Source organism: Labeo rohita, unplaced genomic scaffold (genome assembly GCF_022985175.1).
Source record: "Labeo rohita strain BAU-BD-2019 unplaced genomic scaffold, IGBB_LRoh.1.0 scaffold_61, whole genome shotgun sequence".
NCBI classification, from domain to species: domain Eukaryota; kingdom Metazoa; phylum Chordata; class Actinopteri; order Cypriniformes; family Cyprinidae; genus Labeo; species Labeo rohita.
In genome coordinates, this window is record NW_026129535.1 from 769396 (window position 1) to 791746 (window position 22351).

The window sequence follows — 22351 nt, forward strand, 5'->3', positions numbered from 1 at the left end:
GCCTTCACTTAGAGAGAATCTCAGAATCATGCCTGATGGTACTTACCTTGTTGCTGTAAAGTTTGGACCATGTTTCTCAGACTATGAATTTTCTCCAAAGCAGTGTCTCTACTCATGCTCTTTTGTCGTTCTTTGGCTGAGTTGCCAGCATGCTCTTCATAGTCTTGTTCATCTTCATCTTGATCAGATTTATCCTCTTCTTCTTCATCTATGTCCAGTTCCTTCTCCTGTGACTCTCCAGTCAGATCAAAGAACTCTTCCTCTGTCTGAAATATTCACAAATAAAATTGTATAATTGTCGACAGAACAGCAGCTACTGTAAGAACTCCCAGGGCTCTACAGTGTAACCAATTTAGTCGCATTTGCGTGTGAAAAAATATTTAGGAGCACCAGTGCGACTGACCCGATCATCATGTCTGTCTATGTGCTCAGGGGAGCTTCAAAGGTTTCTACGCGTTTTTGCAACGTTGAGTAATGTATCACAGACATATCTCATGAATCCTTTCATAAACAAAGTGTAGAGAGAGTGTCAGTAAAAGATTCATTGTGAAGTGTAGAGAGCTTTGCTGATTATAATGGAACCTTGTGAAATTGCGATGAACTAAGATGAGTGACAGCTTTTAATGATTTTTAAGGGAATTTGTAAATGAGATATTGATTTATTACAATGGTTAAATAAACAATAAGTTAATATTAAGTGACTTACATTGTCTGACTACAACACTATTGCCTGATTTTGCTCTATTTCATTGTCAAAAATAGTTTGAAACAACTCACAACTGAACCGCTGCTCATCTCCATTCAAACACAGCAGTGTTTCGTTTATGAATGAATGTGCATTTTTAAACAAATCTAGTGAGTCAATGATTCAATTTCCCATTTATTCAACTAGCTGGTAAGTCTTTTAATTTTAGGATGAAATGTGACCTTGAAATTTCTTTTTGGTATTCACCTCTACACTGACTGCCCTATCACAGGTTTATGTTACACCATAGAACTTATATGTTGATGGACGCACCATTCCAGTACTTCTCCCAGGAGCACTGCGCTTTCTCTTCTTGTTAAGATCTCTGCGATCTGAAACTAGACCCATGCTGAGGATCTTGTCAACTATTCTTGCCCTTGAACGCTTGGCTGTGATCCGCTTTATAATATTTCCAAGCACATCTATGAAAGAAACAGAGAAAGCAGAAATAAAGGACTTAGCAGGCATAGCAATAGGAGTCAACAGACAGAGTTAGGTCGATGTGATGATTATATTCTGTTTGATTTATTTATTTACTGAGCAAACAATTTCACACAACCAGAGCGCAATTACACTGATTTCATGAATTTCGCTTTAAAGTTCTCAAAACAAAATAGTGATAATGAAGATATTTTGGTAATAATCACAAATAATTACACTAACCATCAGAGTCTTTAAACTCCTCAAAGAGCATCTGGAGTTCCTGTTCCTGTTCTTCAGTCCAGAGCACAATACGAGTACCTTTCCTGATCAAAAAAACAAACAAACAAACAAACAAAAAAAAACAAATCTGAAGTAAAGAAAATGAAATGGCCCGTGCACCCGGGCTCACCAGCAACCAGTGGCTTTAGGAAAACAGCGAAAGATGGGCAATATGCTTTAAAGTGGTAAATATAGAAGGAATATGTCAAAGTCATTTATATGTGCCAAACTTCTTGCTGCCAACTGGTGGCGCTTTGACTATAACTGGATATTGGCATGTAATGTCTTCAGGCCAGCACTTTTATCAAACATATGAAGTTTGGAGCAGATGAACATGGTATGTTTGAGTTAGTGCAAAGCATGACGTATCCTGTTGCCAACAGGTGGCGCTATGGGTATAACTGAATATTGGTCTTTACATGTCTTCAGGCCAGGACTCTTACCGAACGTGAAGTTTGGTGCAGATTGGACACTGCATGTTTAAGTTAGTGTAAAACAAGTCATTTCCTGTTGCCAGCAGGTGGCACTATGATTATAACAGAATATTGGCTTTTAGATGTGTTCAGGCCAGGATTCTTATTATTTGGGGCGGATCGGACATTGTATGGCTGAGCTACAACACCTATTCCCATGGCAAAACATCGAACTTTGTTAGCCTGCCACGGACACTAAACTAAACATGGCACTTAACTAAAACTCAAGCTACTGCAATTTAATATGGCAAAGGCCTTTACAGTAGACTGACCAAATATAACGTTGATGTCTTTAAATCTCTAGGAGCAGTTTCTTACAGCGTAAAACATGACATTTCCTGTTGCCAGCAGGTGGAGCTGAGAAGTTTCGGGCAGATCAAACATTGTATGGCTGATTAACAGAAACTTCCTTTAGATTTGGTGTTGATCTGTTTAAATCTCTAGGAGGAGCTCTTTAAATACAACGGCTGAAAATGGCAAAAACAGCTCAAAACTTGCTGAGAAAATTCTAAATGACAGACTTCCTATTGGGTTTCAGACTATATACTGGGGGACTTTTTTGTAGGTATTGGTGCGTTACATGTGTCTAACAAATTTCCTACTTTTATGCTTTTATTTTGCTTTTATGACTATGAAAGTGACAGAAACCAGTGACTTGTATTTTATGAATCACCAAGGACCATTAATTCAGCTAAAAGCCATCTTTAATACTCAACTGAGGAAAAAGTAGCTTACAGTAGGTATTCAACCAAAAAGTCTATTTGCTCAAAGGTGGAATTGACACATTTTCACTTGTAAATAAAGATAAAAATAATTAAATAAATCAGTGGTAAAGTTAGTAACAACAATAATAAAGCATTATAACATTTAATTTTTAATTATTCATCATTTAAATGTTTAATGTCCCCTATTCTACCACTGTTATGGCGCAATATTAGTGACAGCTGTGCTTGAAGTGTGCTTAGCTTTTACTGTACAGTACCAGTATTTTAGAGTACCTCTTTGAATGTGTAGTAAATGCTAAATAATTGCAACGCTTGGGCAAACCGCTATAGAGTCGGTGTCACTATTATACGCATCTCGGTTTTAAACCACAGTTTTTGGTTTGGTTCGGTTCTGATAGCTTGCCACAGTGTGTATTTTCTTTTTTCTTTTCTTTTTTTTTTGCATCTACTTAACAACAAAATACTCCTGTAAACCTCTGTACACTGGAAAAAGCATGGATTATTATATGTCTGCTTAATATTTCTTTTGAGAGAGGTATTATTTTTCCGACTGTTACGCAAAATAGGATGGGTTTCATTCATACTGGACAGAGGGCGACCTCGTGCAGAAAATCCACATATGCGTCAAAGAGATAACACACGTTCCAGCCAGGAAATCTCTAATATGGATAAAGCAGTGGTTTTCAAACCAGTTCTGCGAGCACCCCCAACACTACACATTTCCGGTGTCTCCCTCATCTATCACACCTGATTCAACTCATCAGCTCATTAGTAGAGACAGCAAGACCTGAAATGGGCATGTCAGATATGAGAGACCTACAAAATGTGCAGCATTTGAAAACCACTGGGATAAAGGTATCGCTATTGCTGTAGCTGAATAAAAACAAAATATAACATTAAATGTTCTGAATGATGAAGGACAATAAACGGACGTGGGGGTGGGTTAGTGACTGTTATGCAAAACTGTGCGCAATGTCACTCCGTCCCTCTGGAAATTTATACCAGCTTTGCAGCCCAACTTATCCATCTTGACTGGAACGGTCCTATTTGCCTAGGGCTGATCTACCATCCTCCACATTCAGTTAAGGACTTTCTACAGCAATTCACAGACTTCACTGGTAACATTGTCACCAAATTTGAACACTTTTTATTGATGGGTGATTTTAACATTCATGTTTGCTGTCAGTCAAACCCTCTTTCGAGGGAATTTCTTGATATAATTGATGCTTTTAACCTGATACAGTGGGTTAAAGGCACCACTCACAGTCATACTCTGGACCTTATTCTCTCCTATGGGGTTGATATTACTGATGTTACTGTTTCTGATTATATGTTCTCTGATCATAAGCCTATTTTATTCTCCATGTGTCTTCCTAGTCTTTCTCATGTTTCCACTAAAGTGCCATCTCTGTCTCGGGTTTATTCTTCTTAGTTTAGTGTCAATTTTAGTCAGTGTATTACTAAGTCCTGTTCTCATTTACTTTTGGACTCTCTGTTATTAGACTTGGATGCGGACGAACATCTCAGTCAGTTAAACAGTGCTTGGCTCGATGTAATGAATAAAACTACTCCTTTAAAGCCTTTCAAGCACAAACCTAAATCTGAATTGTGGCATACTGCTGAGACTCGGCTGCTAAGGCAAACTTGTAAAAAGGCTGAGTGAAAGTGCAAAAAGGACAATTTACACATTTCATTACAGCTGTTCAAAGACAGTTTATTGGCTTATCAGAGAGCTGCCAAATTGGCTAAGGTGACCTATTTTTCCAATTTAATTCTGTACAATCAGTCTAGATCTAAGGTCTTGTTTTCTGTTATCAATTCTGTTGTTAACCCCCCAGTCAATACTATATCGGTTGCCTCTGTCGCTCTTTGTGAAAGCTTCTTGAGGTTTTTTTAAGGACAAAGTAGTTAAACCAGGACTGGTAGCTTATAATTCCTCTACCAAGCTGTCAATTCCCCTGCCGTTGTCTGCATCTTGGAATGTTTTTGAGTTTCCTTTCAGTCACTCAAAGACACGATTGCTAAATTGAAACCATCCTCTTCTTCATATGATGTTATCCATCCTAGATTTTTACTGTCCTTTTTTAAAAAGTGTCTTTCAACAGACGTGGTTCCTGCTTATTTGAAAGTGGCTACTGTCACACCACTCAAGAAGCCTTCACTCGAGTTATCTGTTTTAAAAAAAAATATATCGCCCTATCTCTGTTCTACCATTTGTTTCTAAGGTTTTGGAAAAGATTGTGTTTTTCAAACTTGTCTTTTCTTGCTTTAAACAGTTTGTTTGAGCACTTTTAATCTGCTTTTAAGGTTGCCCACAGTACTAAATCAGCCCTTCTGAGAAAGTTAGATGACATCTTTTTAGCCACTGATACGGGGAATTCTGTGGTCCTCATTCTTTTAGATTTATCAGATGCTTTTGACACTATTAACCATTCTACATTAATCAATAGACTAGAATATTGGGTGAGTCTCTTTGGCACAGTTCTGAAGTGGTTCCAGTCATTTTTGTCTGACAGGAAAAACGTGGTTAGGCTAGGAGATTTCTTCTCTTCCACTTCTTTCCCCTGTGGTCTTCTGCATTTTTAATTATTCATCATTTAAATGTTTAATGTCCCCGCTATTCTACCACTGTTATGGCGCAATATTAGTGACAGCTGTGCTTGAAGTGTGCTTAGCTTTTACTGTACAGTTCCAGTATTTTAGAGTACCTCTTTGAATGTGTAGTAAATGCTAAATAATTGCAACGCTTGGGCAAACCGCTATAGAGTTGGTGTCACTATTATACGCATCTCGGTTTTAAACCACAGTTTTTGGTTTGGTTCGGTTCTGATAGCTTGCCACAGTGTGTATTTTCTTTTTTCTTTTCTTTTTTTTTGCATCTACTTAACAACAAAATACTCCTGTAAACCTCTGTACACTGGAAAAAGCATGGATTATTATATGTCTGCTTAATATTTCTTTTGAGAGAGGTATTATTTTTCCGATTGTTACGCAAAATAGGATGGGTTTCATTCATACTGGACAGAGGGCGACCTCATGCAGAAAATCCACATATGCGTCAAAGAGATAACACACGTTCCAGCCAGGAAATCTCTAATATGGATAAAGCAGTGGTTTTCAAACCAGTTCTGCGAGCACCCCCAACACTACACATTTCCGGTGTCTCCCTCATCTATCACACCTGATTCAACTCATCAGCTCATTAGTAGAGACAGCAAGACCTGAAATGGGCATGTCAGATATGAGAGACCTACAAAATGTGCAGCATTTGAAAACCCATCCTATCTTTTTAGCCACTGATACGGGGAATTCTGTGGTCCTCATTCTTTTAGATTTATCAGATGCTTTTGACACTATTAACCATTCTACATTAATCGATAGACTAGAATCTTGGGTGAGTCTCTTTGGCACAGTTCTGAAGTGGTTCCAGTCATTTTTGTCTGACAGGAAAAACGTGGTTAGGCTAGGAGAATTCTTCTCTTCCACTTCTTCTTTCCCCTGTGGTCTTCTGCAAGGCTTTATCTTGACTCCCACTTTATTTTCGTTATATATGCTACCTCTGGGCTCCATTTTTAGGAAACATGGGGTGTCATTTCATTTTTATGTTGATGACATGCAAATCTATCTACCTTTTAAGAAAAATGATCCTTTGGCCATGAACACTCTTTTGTCTTGCTTAGATTGACACATTTTAAAAGGGATCATGTCACTCTGTTCTTGAAGGCCCTTTAATGGCTGCCTGTCCAATTTATAATACACTTTAAAATTCTAGTATTTGTTTTTAAATATTTGCACCATCAAGCACCCATCTACTTATCTGAATTGCTGCATCAGTATACCCCTTGAGAAGTTTAAGATTGTGCGACCAGAACCTTCTTTTAATTCCACATTCCACAGGTTTCCACAGGTTTTTATTTTGCCTATTATATTTTTTGTGTTTTTTTTTTCTTTTCTTTTTTTGGTTGTAGTTTTGTGCTCCTAATTTTATGATGATGTCTCTAAGTGTAAAGCACTTTGGTCAGTCTTGTGGCTGTGTTAAATGTGCTATATAAATAAAGTAAATGTACTCAGTTACTGTCGTAACCTTGGTTCCCTGAGATACGGGAACGAGTACTGCATCGCTAGACGCTATAGGAAAAAGTCCTTTTTTCTCTTTGACTGAAGCTTTTTTAATAACGCAGTGAAACTGCACGGACATTGGATCATGCAGTGAAATGAAACGAACCAATGACTCGGCAGCAGTGCTGCACGAGCCTAAGGCGATGAAGCCCGCCGTAGCCCGCCAGAAGGGGCAGGGCCATACGGCCATGTCGCCATAGGATCCTCAGGTTACTTCGACTGAAGCGACGACCAAGTCGTGCAGCGACATGGCACTGCTAGTAACGTAGTACTCGTTCCCGTATCTCAGGGAACCGAGGTTAGGACAGTAACCAAGTACGTTCCCTTTCGATACTACACTCGTACTGCGTCGCTAGACACTATGGTAACTGTTCCATACACGCCGTGTCATGGTATAGGAACGACTAATAAACTTTTGCCCAAGCACACTTTGGGGGCCTAGAATACAGCAAAAATTAACATAGCCTGCAGGTGTAGCCTGAAGTCGCTCCCATGGGGCCCGCACAGCCTCGGTAACCCGGGAGCGTGCAGGTGGCTCAGTCCGGCATGCTAACTCAGTCATGCACAGAACTAGCTCCATTATACAGAAACGACCCTCGCCTGTAGGGTGGGAACGTCCAGGTTGTAGAACCTAGTGAAAGTGGACGGCGAGGCCCAGTTGGCTGCCACACAAATTTCTGCAATGGACACACCACTAGACCACGCCAAAGACGAGGCTGTGCCTCTGGTGGAGTGGGCACGTACCCTGATGGGACATTGCAGCTAACGTGACAGTGTCGACTATCCACCTAGAAGATTCCTGCTTCGTGACCGGATGTCTTTATCGCGGCTACCGAAGCAAACAAAGAGCTGTTCCGACTGCCTAAAGGGGGCGGACTGCTCAGTGTAAATCCTCAATGCCCTGACCAGGCAGAGTAAATTCAACTCCTGGTCCTCCTCTGAGGGAGGGAACACAGACAGCATAATTACTCGCGTCTGAAAGGGAGTAGAGGGCACTTTCGGTACATATCCATGTCTTGGTTTCAGGATGACTTGGAGTCGTCTGGTCTGAACTCAAGACAGGAGGGGTTTACAGAGAGTGCCTGTAAATTTCCCAAATGCTTGACTGACAGCAGCAGAGCAGCTTTAAACGTTAGGGGTTGAAAGTCTAAACCTCGTATTGGTTCGAAAAGGAGGGCCCTTCAATGCCCTCAAGACCGTAGGGAGGTCCCAAGTGGGGATAGTGAGGGGACGAGGAGGGTTCAACCTCCTGGGTCCCTTCAAGAATCGAACAACCAAGTTGTTCCTGCCTACTGACTGGCGTGCTATTGGGGCATTGGAAGCCATTATAGCAGCTATGTAAACCTTAAGCCGATATGTCACAGGAGGCTGGGTCTTCGCCGCAGGTTGAACACCATGCGGAAAGGACAGACCATTTAAGAGCGTAGAGGCATCTTGTAGATGGAGCTCTAGCTTGAGAGATAGTGTTCAGAACACTCTCTAGAAGGTTTACAGACTCCTGTCCAGAGACCAATGGTGCAGAGCCCACAGCTTGGGCTGGGGGTGCAATATTGTCCCATTCACCTGAGAGAGGAGGTCCCGTCTCAGGGGAATAGGCCAGGGGAGGCTGCTACAAGCAGCTGGCACAGCTCCGAGAACCGATGTTGGTTTCTCCAGAGAGGGGCCAACAGAAGAAGCTTGTGCTTCTGTTCCCTGACTCACCTGATTACTTGAGGGATCAAGAACGTCAGGGAAAAAGCATAAAAGAGGAAGTTGGGCCAGCTGTGGGCCAACATGTTCCTGTCCTTCAAATAGTAAATTGGACAATGGGAGTTGTCTTCTGAGGTGAAAAGGTCAACCTCTGCCTTGCCACAGATCTCCCAGATTCTCTGAACCCTCTGTGTGTGAAGTGTCCACTCCCCAGAGGGAACATTGCTTCGTGGTAGCATATCTGCACCGCGGGTGAGTCTGCCCGGTACGTGCATTGCCCTCAGCAAACGCAAGTTAAGCTAAGCCCATTTCAGAAAGCGACATCGCACAGAGCTCCCCAACCCATGTTGGAAGCATCTGTTGTGACCATCTCCCTGCTGCACATCTCTCCATCCACTGCGAGTCCTTCCAGCGGATCAGGGCTTTTACACAGACCTGGTCCACCCTGATACACAAGTGTCTGTAACGACACGCATGAGATGGAACCCGGGGTTTCAACCAATACTGAAGGGGCCGCATACGAAGCAGGCCCAGCCTTAGCACTGGGCCCAACTGAAGCACTAGAGACGCAGGAGCCATGAGGCCCAGCATCTTCTGAAATGCCTTAAGAGGCCGCGAGCTGCTGAATGGCCAGTGCATGTTTTGGCATGACTACTGCCCTCATTTGGGTTTATTCGAGAACTGTTCCCTGGAACGATATACGTTGACTGGTAGACAGTGTACTCTTGGCAAAATTGACCCAGAGTCCCAGGCAAACAAGTGGCTGAGGAGGAAGGATCTGTGAGATAGTAGCTCATCCTCCGACTGGGCCAGGATGAGCTAGTCTTTAAGGTAATTCAGAATGCGGACTCCCTTCTATCTCAAGGGGAAGTAGCCGCACCCATGCACTTTGTAAAAGTGTGAGGAACTATGCACAGTACAAAGAGAATGACCGTGTACTGGCATGCCACTCCCTTGAAGGCGAATCTCAAGAATCGTCTGTGGTGGGGGGCAATTTGGATGTGAAAGTAAGTTCCCCGGGCAGACTTACAGGAGGATGCACTTTAATGTAATCATCCTGAATGACCATCTCATGAGGGCATGATTCAAGTGTCCGAGATTGAGGATGGGCCTTTGACCGCCATTCTTCTAGAGGACGAGGAAGTAGCAGCCATAGCAGCCTGACTCGCTCTGAGCTGGGGGGACATTTTCTATGACTCCTCTAGCCAGCAGATTCATCACCTTGGTGCACAAGACATGTGCATCCTTGCTCTGAACCGAGGTGGAGACCACGCCACTGAACATGGGTGTCTCTGAGCGAATTGAAGTGTACAGCCTCGCTTTATTATCCCCAAACCCCAGTCTGACACTCCAGGGATGGCCTACCAGGCCTCAGCCCACGTGAGAAGGGGTTGGATTCATTTTAGTAGGTTGTCGCCATACTAAGATCCCACACTAATGATAAACAGAACAGGAAACTTGCTCTCCTTTGAAAACATTAAGTTTTATTTGCCCGCTATCACAGTGGATAGTTGTGTGGGCACATGAACGGGCCCAGTATTCACAACAAACATATGCCTTAGGCATCCGAAACTGAATGGGGCGCTCTCAGAAAATGCTTTGCTATACTTAATGCTCTCATAGTAAGAGCAGTCAGCCCTGTGCGCGCTGCCTCAGTGTGGGCGTGGCCCAGACGGGTCAAACTGGAAGATGTCAGTGATAACAATCATTAGGTGACAGCATTCTCCATTAATCCATCTAAAAAGATCAGACTACTCATTAGAAGAGGAGTACTAAAGATCTTTATGTGTAAACACACCGGCAGATGAAAAGTGCTGCGCACTTTCTTTCAGATTCGCCCGTAGCGGACGAGGGGAGGGGCGGGACCGTGTACATTGAGAAAACGAGCCACGAGCAAAGCAGTACAAGACATAAACATTCACAGCGAATTGCGTGTCTGTCTCAGCGAGCGCAGCCTCAGCGTGGGCGTGGCCCAGGCGAGAGGCGCATTAAAATATGAAGCTGTCAGCGATATAGAATCAAGGTGACAGCGTTCTGCTCCGATCCGCTCAATAAACGAGAGGCGCCTATCCTCATGTGTAAAACACACTGGCAGATCAAGGCAGCATGGAGAGTGACGCACGCGGGCCTTTGCCGGTGTTAAATCACTCAAGTTTGATCGCGAGTTCGCCTCTTCTTCTTCCGAGGTAACTGGAAGGAGAGAAATGCGAGAGATAGATTGCTTAATAATGAAAACAGCTCGCCTCTGGGAACGCAGCTTCAGCGACGTGACACACAAATGCGAAGCTGCCATAAATAGATGTGACAGCGTTCTGCTCCGATCTGCCTAGGAGGAATAAGCCGCTCAGTGTAATGATGGGCGCTGATCCTCGCGTGTAACACAGCCTGGCAGACCAAGTGAAGTCGGCATGAGAATGCTCAAGCCTGATCGCTCAACTCCCAAGCTCGCCGTTACGTCCTCCGAGAAAAATAGGAGGACTGAAACAGGAGGGGGGTGGGTGGGGAGGCCCGCCTTCCCAAGGCAAACAGGGGCAGACCGCCTTCATAGAGAAAGCAGCCCGTCTCCCTTAGCGACACACACACAAATGCAAAGCTGTCAGTAACAGTGTTCAGATCTGATCCGCCTAAAGGGATAGAGCCACTCAGTATATCGAGGGGCGATGATCCTCACGTTTAAGACACGCAGGCGGATCAATATGCCTCGGAGAGAACGAGCATGTGGGCTCAGCACTGGCGTGAGATCACTCAGACCCGGTTGCATAGCTCCCTGACTCCGCTGTTTCTTTTTCCGAGCTTTGCTGAGAGAGAAGAAACAACAGAGCTGGGCTGTCTCCGTGGAGGAGGTCCGCGAGCAACAGCGAGACTCATACTCTCAATAAGAGCATTCCGTCTTAGTGAGTGCGCACTCACTGCTCTTCTGCACCGTGCATGCTGCACAAGCTACACTCGCAGTGCGACATTTGCAACAACGTCGCTACAAAATTTGCTCTTTTAGAACTTACCTCTTAGAAATAAGCTCTTTAGGCTTGCCGGATGGCGGCAGGGGAATCAGCTGGAACCGCTGCGGGTGGGCGGCGGAAAAGCAGTGAACCAGCCAAGCAGAGGGTTGCTAGTTCAGCTACGAAGGCGTTTCAACGGCGAGAAGCTTCGAGTCTCGTAGGTCAGCGAAGAATGTCGTCGCTGAAGGAGAAGAAATCCGAGGATCCTATTGCGACATGGCCGCTTATATAGCCGCATGGCCCCGCCCCTTCTGGCGGGCTATGGCGGGCTTCGTCGTCATAGGCTCGTGCAGCACTGCTGCCGAGTCATTGGTTCGTTTCGTTTCACTGCACGATCCAATGTCCGTGCAGTTTCACTGCGTTATTAAAAAAGCTTCAATCAAGGAGAAAAAAGGACTTTTTCCCATAGCGTCTAGCGACGCAGTACGAGTATAGTGTCGAAAGGGAACTTGAAACTTGAAACTAAACACTCGCCTGCAATAATATATGGCTTATATTATTCTTCAAGCCATCTCTGGTATTTTCATAATAATTAAGTATATTTGTAAGCCATTGCTAATTGACATACAGTATAGAATATATTGTCTGCCTCATTCTATGATAAAAAAGCCACATCAGATCACAAAAGGAAGTTATTTCAAACACCCGACTGATGTTGTGAAGTAAAAAGTTATGATGTTCTCTTTTGTTGGACAGCAAGTTTAGAAAGGCTTATCACTGCATTTCATTAGAAGGGAAGATGCTCTGCAAATGTTGCTTTTTCAAATATAAACGGGGAGGCAGTTCCTCATCTCAGCACGGGCACACACACAGCAAATTTAGAGAGAAATAAAAGGAAATTTAAATGCAAAACCGAAAAACCGCAATTCACAAGCGTGTATTGAACCGTGGATGTCGTACCAAATAGTTCGATATTATATTGAGTATTGTGACATCCCTAGTAAGTATCGTTTGATAGAAATCTTTCTATGTTTTTAGGGGAAAAAAATCTTTACATTTGGACATTCTCATGTTGAGAAATAGAAGATAAAATGTAAGAAAAAATTTGTGTGCTCAAGGGAAATTCTTATTTGATATTCAATATCTCAGGAAAGGAATAAGGTAGGAGTAAAATTCTTTTTTGGTGATGTTCCCAACATACGGGCTGCATGTGATTTAAATGTTGTGGTGATATCATGAAGTAATCAAAAGGTATATAATTTGGAACCAATGTAGCCTTTTTCTTAGCCCTAAATTGTTGTTTTCTGAGTGACATACACATAAGTAATGACTCACTCAAGTTTAATCAAGGCCCCAAACAATTCTGCTTGTGTTGAGACCTTTCAAATGACATGACTCATGACTATCTGAGCTGTATGAAGTTCTGACATATTAAGCCCTATTAGGACAGTAATTGTTTCTCAAATGGACGTCTGTAAAAATAAATTTACATATCACCTCAGTGGAATTGAATGGTGATTTATTTCACAGTAGAGAAGCTAGTTCTGTTATCCTTATGAACCCAGGAATGCGCTGATCAAGTGGCCAGTGACATGATTGTCAGCCATAAATACAATGAATTTTCTTTACAAATGTATTTTTTTTTATTGTGTAAAATTGTTGTTGTTTGTCAAACCTGCAGAGTTTATCTTCAACTCTAATTAAACACACCTGATCCAGCTAACCAGGTCCTTCAGGCTTATTTGAAAATGCTGGCAGTACACTCCGATTTACAGGCACTCAGCTTTTGTTAAAAGTTGGTCATAATGGTTGGATGCATTCAAAATCTGAATTTCTAAGCTTTAAAAAGGTACCTAGTTATATGAAAGAAAAAACAAACAAACAAACAAACAAACAAAAGTGTTCAATAAAGCTCTCTAACTGCTATTCAATTAATAGGTTTAGGTATTATTTACACACAAAAGATGCAATGGATTATTATTTTTTTTTATTATTATTTCAAATGTGAGAATCTGCTGTAAATATTGATGTGGTATTTTCCATTACCAGAGCATGTTTTGTAAAATGACAAGCGGAATAAGCATGTAAAAGTTACATTATCTTTGCGTGTTATAACTCGATGAGGAATTTATTTAGATCTAAATTACAGATTATTGTGAGTTTGGGCTCTTTCTAATCTACATAACTTTATGAAAATAATGGCAATTTTCCATGATTGATGCATGTTTCATGAAGTTACAAACAAAAGTGCAACGTGAAAGGTACAGTTGTTTTTTCTGCTGCGCTCCATGTGTGCCCGTTGGGTTTTGTGTGTTATAACTACGAGCAATATCTTTAGATTTAATCGAATGGATTTTATCAGCAAACAACTCAGCACTACTTTGGAGTTAATCAAAGCTATATACATTGTAATAGTCAGACTCTAAGCTTTCAAATGATATCCATTTTTTGTTGATCGAGGCAGTGGTTTGAAAAATATGATTAGTAATTTTTTTCACGTAGAGGGGGTGTCCCACCAAAAAGTGGCTTCAATGTTTTCGATGTGGGCATAAATTCAGCATGAAAACTGTGAAACTCATTGATTATTGCAGGTCCAAAATAAAAAACGTGCTGTGTAAATAAGTTCAGTCCAATCATTTGTGTGGTTGACATGGTTGACAGCTGTTAATGCACAATCACCATTTGAGGTCGACAACCTGTAATACTGTGTGAGATTTCAATTCAAATTGAAGAATAAATCTAGGGTGCTGCCCATTTCAGAGAAAAAAGCAAAACTGACATTTCATTCACTAACGTACTTAACTTGGAAACACTAAAACCGGCCGTGCGTATACTTACTGGCATATTTACTTACAATTCTGCTGACCTTGAAAATGATGAAAATAGTGAAAAATCATATTTAAAAAAAGTATTTAAATATTTAAAAAAAGAACAGTATTTATTTAATACTTTTTTTTAATACTGATTTTTTTTTATATAATAGTATTCACACTTCATTCACACACACTTTATTATTTTATTTTAAAAAAACCTACATAAACCGCAAATATTACTACTATTGATTTATTTTTTTATAGTTATATTTAATGGGTCACACTCTGTGCAGTGTAAGCACCAAACCAAATCTCCAGATGCTCTCATGAGAACCAGACTGAAAAATGTATGTGCACCCCTGTACATATCCATTTAGCAGTGGTGTGCAGTGGTAAAAAATGGCAACATTTATTTTTATTTTATTATATATTTTTTTTTTAAATCAAATGTAAATTAATGTCCCATTCACATTTTCTTGGATATATAAACATTACTTACATTATCAGCAAAATAAAAAAAAAAAAAAAATCTATTTTATATTTTTACATTAACAATGTAATCAATATTCTATTTATTAAACCAAGTATCAATCTAATCAAGTTACAGTTTTTAATAGAGTTGAGTTTTATACTTATTCCAAAATAATAACTCAACGCAGTAACAATTTAGACAATATATTTTATTTGTGATCTTATGTTCAGCTATTCTTTTTAATAGTTAACTTTCAACAGCCGCACATTGCAAAATTATTCTCTTATTTACATTGTGTGTACACTTTGTTGATTATTATGAGAGAACTTGATAGTTTAAACATGAGGATGTTTTATAAATCTGTTTGTAATTTTCATTGATTTAGCTAAATCATAGCCAGGTTTTATTTAATTGTTTTTTTATTTTAGCTAAATAATGGAAACAAAATACAGCAAACTCATGTTTTTACTAAAATAAAGGGAGGAATTAATAAAAACATGAAACAATTTCTTAATTTGCATCTGAAAATTAAAAGTGGTAGCCTGATCAATACATGGATTTATATGCTAAATGTTAATAATGTCACATTAATCATTGGCAATCACTGACATGTTAAAGCTGTTACTGATGTTTGCAGCACAAATTTAGGGTTTTGTAAATTTCAGCTGAATTTAAATGAATTACAGAGAAGAAAAAAAGAGGGAGAGAAAGCATGCAGCTTCCTATGTAGAGGATTTTAAACAGAGCAAAATGTCTCTACTTTGCTAGCAGTCTTTACTTTCCAACTACAGTTTTTACAAAAGAATCATACCTCTCTTTCTTTAAATCCTTCACACTGTCCACTAAACCCATGGATACTATGTGAGACACCACTTCACGTCTAGTGCGGCTGCTGCTCAGCAGCGGTAACATCATCTCAACAATGTCTGGCACTAAAGAACAAGAAAAAGAACAAAAAAAAACAACAACAACAACAACAACAAAGATCATTTAGAAGACTGGTCAACACTCAAAAACTAAACAACAGACACTGTGAATGACTGGAACTCCACCTCCAGAGTCCTTGTACTCTTCATACAATCGCTGAAGCTGTTCCTCTTCCTCAGGAGTCCACTTGCCTTTTTTCTTGCCTTCACTAATATATATGGGCACATGAATAAAACGTATCATAAACCTATGAACATTGTAAGTTCAAAGAGATGTGAGCTCTCATCAACTTCAATATCAACAAGGTAAAAACGTGAGCAATTACCCATCTTTATCATATCCCTCTGTCATTTCTCTTACAGCACCCACATTCTTCCAGAACAGCAGCTCCACAAACGCTTTGTTGTTTTTAGTAGCAAATACAAAGAACCGGTTCAGAACATATTTTGCAAATGTACCAAGCTCCTGTAAGGACAAAGAAAAAACCCAAGGGGAGTTAAAGGAGAAATCCACTTCCAGAACAACAATTTACAGATAATTTACTCACCCCCCTTGTCATCCACGATGTTCATGTCTGTCTTTCTTCAGTCGTAAATAAATTGTTTTTTGAGGAATTTTTTTTTCTCAAAAATTTTCAGCATTTTTCTCCATATAATGGACTGATATGATGCCCCGATTTTAAACTTACAAAATGCAGTTTAAATGTGGCTTCAAACGATCCTAAATGCGGTTGTAAACGATCCCAGCCGAGAAAGAAGGGTCTTATCTAGCATAACGGTTATTTTAATAAAAATAATACAACTTATATACTTTTTAATGACAAACGCTCGTCTTGTCTTACTCTGCCTGGACTGTTTTTGTTCCGGTTCATGACAGTTAGTGTATGTCAAAAAACTCATGTTCTCCCTCAACTTCGAAATAGTCCTATATCGCCATTTAACCTTTTAAGGGTGTTTGATCTTCTTTGCATGTTCACTTTGCAAAGACTGGGTTGGAACTTCTGCAGTGATGCAGAATGATTTTGAAGTGATTTTTGAAGTTGAGGGAGAAAATATGGTCAGAGTTTTTCGACATACCCTAACTGTCTTGAGTCAGAATACACAGAGTTCAGGGAGAGAAAGGCAAGACGAGCGTTTGAGATTAAAAAGTATTTAAATTGTATTTTTAATGAAAATAACCGATCGTTTCGCTAGACAAGACCCTTCTTCCTTCGGCTGGGATCGTTTACAACCGCATTTGGGATCGTTTGAAGCCGCACTTAAACTGCCTTTTGGAAGTTCAAAATCGGGGCACCATACCAGTCCATTATATGGAGAAAAACACAAAAATGTTTTCTCAAAAACATACTTTCTTTACAACTGAAGAAAGAAAGACATGAACATCTTGGATGACAAGGGGGTGAGTACATTATATGTGAATCTTTGTTTTGGAAGTGGACTTCTTTAATTAATTTGATCAGAGGTGTGAGAGAGAAGAGCTGTAAACACTTTTTTAAAGCATCAAAATCAATGACCTTGGCATCATTAGCCCTATGCTCTACTGGTCAAGCTACAGACACCACATGGTTACACAAGATGCAGAACGAATTGCACCGTAATAATGGAGAATATTAATTTAAAGCATTAGAGTGTGTTACCTGATAGGCGGCTGCTGCTGGGTCTCCCAATATCTTATTAAACAGGGAAAAGACGGACAGCTGATAAAGTAATGCCTCCATCTTTAGATCCACAGCCAGCCTGTGCAGCATGCGTGTGATGCAGTGGTTGGTGTGAACAGAGTTCTGGGAGTACGAGCGCAACAGAATTATGTATGGACGTACAACATTTGGATTGGCAAACCTGTCAATTAAAAACATTTAATAACACATTTTAGTAACAGTGGTTTCTGCTTATTACAAAATAAATAAACAGTAAATTATCAGTAGTGGTTAACAAGGCAGATAAATCTGCCATTTATTATTATTTTTTTTTTAAATCACCATTGCTAATAACTTTTCCCGGTATGACCGATACAGAAAGCCAAACTGAAAAGACAAACTTTAAACCAAACCTCTCTTGACCATTTGACTACCTAACAGAGATAAAACATGTATAAATCACATTTTGCTTTTTAAGGTTATATGTTATATATGTTACCACAAAAATATTTAGTAAACAGTTTTATGTCAGTTCCACATCCGCTGGTAGTGCAAAACTCTATATACACAACTCAAGGTTTTTAATAAAAATGTAAAAAGTACAACAACTTGTGTTTTTAGTTCAGTTAGGTTGTGTTTGTCTATAATTGACCAAGATTAAGATAAGAAAGACTTTAATAAATATTTTATGACTATAAAAGCAGAATCCGGGCATTGAGCTGCAGGTAATGACAGCTGTGCTGATATACCACCATCACAAGTAGGATATTGCTTTTATATAACAGGTTAATGAACAAGCATTACATAAGTGCATAAGTGAGGAACTACTTTTTTAACCCATGGATTCAGGATCTGCTGTTGCCACTATTAGAAAAAGTCACGTTACTAGCAAGTACTAGCAATGACAGCTTGGTGTAACAGGAAGACCAATTGTGTAATATTATTTAACAGTCCAAAAAAATTAATACTGAATAACTTGCTTTTTAGACAGTATTGCTCTGTTTCAGTTTTATAAGAAACTGAAAAAAAAGCACAAATGTTAGGGCATAACCAAAATTTCTCCAGGGCCCAAAAACACCCTCAGACCCCAGAATGTTAAAAAAAAAAAAACCATATTATTGGCATATCGGTATTAATTATAAAGACAGAAAATACAAAACTATTAATTTAGTTTTTAGCTGGAAAAACAAACTATATTTACATCTACTTTAAAGGGATAGTTCACCCAAAAATGAAAATTGTGTCATTAATTACTCACCCTCATGTCATTCCAAACCCATAAGACCTTCGTTCATCTTCAGCACACAAATTTAGGTATTTTTGATGAAATCTGAGAGCTTTCTGACCCTACACAGACAGCAATGGAACTACTGCATTCAAGGTCCAGAGATGTAGTAAGGAAATGTAGTACTAAAATAGTTTATGTGACATCAGTGGTTCAACCTTAATTTCATGAAGCTATGAGAATACTTTTTGTACGCAAACTAAAAATAACTTTATTCAATGTCTTCTCTAGGGGTGGGAATTGCAGGGTACCTCATGACAGGGGCGTCGCTAGGGCTAATCATAACCCAGCCCCGAAAGTTTTTACTCCAGCCCCGAATGTTTTTTGTATGGCCCTATGATTTCCACGGAATTTGACAAAGTTTGAATGATTTAATCAAAAGTTGGTCATTAAACTTAAATCAAGTCGCGATATGGACTAGTATCTGTAAATATTATGCCGCAAAAGACTATTTAAATATGAATCCTGCATGTTCTGCGTGTCTTTTTATGAATGAACGGCGCGGATGCGCGGTTTCGTTTTCTACACATGTAACACTGACACGTGCAGTGATTTCAACGTCTGCCGTTTCACTAAATGAGGACATAAAGACATTAAATGCTCACATAAAGAAATTTAAAAGTATTCACGGCAAGTCGACAACCCGTCAAAATAAAAGTTCGGTTTAACTTTATTAATCATTCAGTATAATGTACGTGCCTACTACTACTACTACTATTAATTAATAAAAATGTATATTTTTTAATACAATATTTCTTCCATGTTTTATATTTTAATAGGAAATAGTTTAATAATTTTCATTAAAAGATCAATTAAATCAATATTTTATACCTTCAAACCAGAAAAATACACAACACAGAATTCCATAAGGCTATTGTAAAAATAAATAAAAGTTGTTTTTATGCATTCAAATAAACAGACATGCTAAAACATATTTGGTAACAATAAAACGTAAAGTGAGAAAAAAAAATTAAACATTTCATAGGGTCCTAAACATGTAATTTTTCTTAACTTTTGATAAATTGACAGTAAATTGTATAAGATTCATGGTTTTAATTAATTACACATGATTAAATACATTTTGATTAATAAAATTAAATTTAACCATTAAAAAGAAGACCAGAAAAATGAAAACAGAAAACAGAATTTGAAAAAAATAAAATAAAATGGAATTTGGGAAAAAAATAGGGCCCTATTTTTGCATCCGACTATATATTTGTTACAGTTCTAAATACATTTTCAAATGTATTATTTTATTTGTCTAACATATTTTTGTAATGTTACAATTTTGTTATAATACTTTGATATGTTTGCTATTTGCAGTGATTAGTATTTACTATTGTTAATAGTGTGACAAGGTCTTTAACACCCAGTTTAATGCCCCCGGACCCACCTAGAAGGATCCAGGTTCAACCACTTGTGTCTAACAAAATCTTATGTGAGCATGATGTGAGCTCCCACCAACTACCACTAGCCCCTGATGTTTTGGCACCAGCCACGGATGTTTTAAAATCCTAGAAACGCCCCTGCCTCATGATATGATATAATCACGATACATGGCTCACGATAACATCACAATAATGTGATTATTGTGATAACTGATATATTGCTATACACTACTATAACGATACATCATGATAACGTCTATGAAAACAAAATGTGTGTAAATACGGTTAAGTGCAAGTTCTCTCTCTTTATTTAAGTCCAAGCAAGAACAAAAGTTCTGTAAATCAAATTCAACAAATTAATCATTTCATTCTTGGACTTATTAAAAGCTTGCACTGTGTGAAAAGCAACACATTTAACTTCTTGTCAATATACTTGTAATACTGTAATATCTGAGAGAGAAGGGAGAGAGAGGGAGAGCATCCAGTTTTGATCACATAAAACTGTACGCTAGCGCCGCTGTCTCGCTCTAATTTATATAGCGAGGGAAATCCACCAGCGATCCGAGCTCAGAGGTTAGGCTAGTCACCGACTGAATATGAAGAGCTCTTTTCCAAAACGCGATAAACGCAATTTTTTTTTTTTTTTTTTTTTACAAAATTGAGTTCCTGCCAAAATCAGTATTGTTTCTGGTCGGTATTGAAAAGGCAATTTTTAATTTTACGCAAAATGCGATAACCGCCGAGTTATTGTCATGTTTTCTCCCTTTTTTTCCAAACCGCGACAAACGCCAGTCTCCCTTTTCTGCAAAATGTGCTACATCCACTCAGCCAATCACAGCGCAGCATTTCACGCACTGTAAACCGTAAAGGCGGCGCTTTGAATACACCCTCATCCATAGTTTTCAACGTTGAGTAATGTATCACAGACATATCAATATTTCATTTACAAACTCCCTTAAAAATCATTAAAAGCTGTTAATCATCTTAGTTCATCAAGATCTCACAAAATTATAATAAACGAAACTCTCTACACTGCTCAGTGAATCTCTTATTTACACTCTCTCTACACTTTGTTTATGAAAGAATTCGTCAGATATCAGATATCGTTGATTATAATTTTGTGAGATCTTGATGAACTAAGATGATTGACAGCTTTCAATGATTTTTAAGGGAGTATGTAAATGAGATATTGATTTAATACAACAGTTAAATAAACTACTTACATTGTCTGACTATAACACTATTGCCTGATTTTGCTCTATTTCATCTTCAAAAATAGTTTGAAACAAAATCACAACTTAGCTGCTGCGCGTCTCCATTCAAACACGGCGGTGTTTCGTTTACGAATGAACGTGCGTTTTCTAGTAAGTCAATGAATCAATTACCCATTCATAAAAAAAGAGTCACTTGCTTTATTCCTGAATTAATCAGCCGTTCTAACGAATCAAATGAATGATATGATTCAGAAATTAAATCAGTGACTTACCGCCACCTACTGGCAGTATTTCATTTTTATCTTCTTTTTAGTTATTAAAATAATTTAATATTTCTATGTTCAAAATTGTATATTTAAAACATTAATCTCAACAAGAGTTTATGAACTTATGCCATCTCTTTCCATCACTTATACTTTCTCTAAAAAGAAAAGTAAGCATAGACCCCTGATGGATTTATTGCATTTTGGGAAAAAATAATCTGTTTTTATAATAAATCTTTGAAAAATCAAAACCTAGATTTGAATTTATGTTATTATAATCTAAAGATGCTATGTGAAAGTTTAAAACAGAAAATAGTGGTTTTCATCTTACCACTTTCTTGGTAAAGAAAACACTTTTTACTCAAATTAATCAAAATGGATTTATACCGTTTTGGAAAAGAGCTCCTCATATATATATATATATATATATATATATATATATATATATATACACCAGTAGAGCTAATACAGTGGCTGGAAAATATTGATATTTGGCGTCAGATATCGCTCTCATAGCGCACGGAGAAGGACAACGATATATCGCCATATTGATATTTTGTCCCATCCCCGGTCTTCTCTTTCCTGTCAGTCTTCAATGTGCATTCACAAAAGTACCACAACGAATGCGTGGAGCTGGTGTTCTAATGTAGAACCTGGTGCGCTGCGGCTTGTTTACAAGAAGAAAAATGCATACGAATGCATCATAGTACTCGTGAATGTGCATCAAAGAGTGACACGGAAGAAGAAAAGTTATTTTTGTTTTCTTTTGTTTTGTTTTTTCCTGTGGTTTTTGTTACAAGAGTACCACGATGCATGCATGTGCATTCCTCTGCTTGCAAACAACGCACAGTACATTCGGGTTCTATGTCACGCTGGCTCCTGTGTCAACAGCACCCTACACATGCGTGGTACTGTTGCGAACGTGTCGAAGACTGACAGCTTCATAAAATTGAGTCTGAAC

General features: G+C 38.9%; 1 protein-coding gene across 1 annotated transcript in view; it reads right to left on the reverse strand.

The window, feature by feature from the left end:
• Positions 1-22351, reverse strand: part of timeless (timeless circadian clock) — an 85769-nt gene that overhangs the window by 5249 nt on the left and 58169 nt on the right. Inside the window, exons 18-24 of the mRNA XM_051103967.1 lie at positions 17241-17442; positions 15930-16069; positions 15730-15812; positions 15489-15609; positions 1409-1491; positions 1019-1167; positions 47-266 (exon numbers count right to left, since the gene is read on the reverse strand). Of these exons, the coding sequence (XP_050959924.1) occupies positions 47-266; positions 1019-1167; positions 1409-1491; positions 15489-15609; positions 15730-15812; positions 15930-16069; positions 17241-17442 (998 nt within the window). The remainder of the gene's footprint in view (positions 1-46; positions 267-1018; positions 1168-1408; positions 1492-15488; positions 15610-15729; positions 15813-15929; positions 16070-17240; positions 17443-22351) is intronic.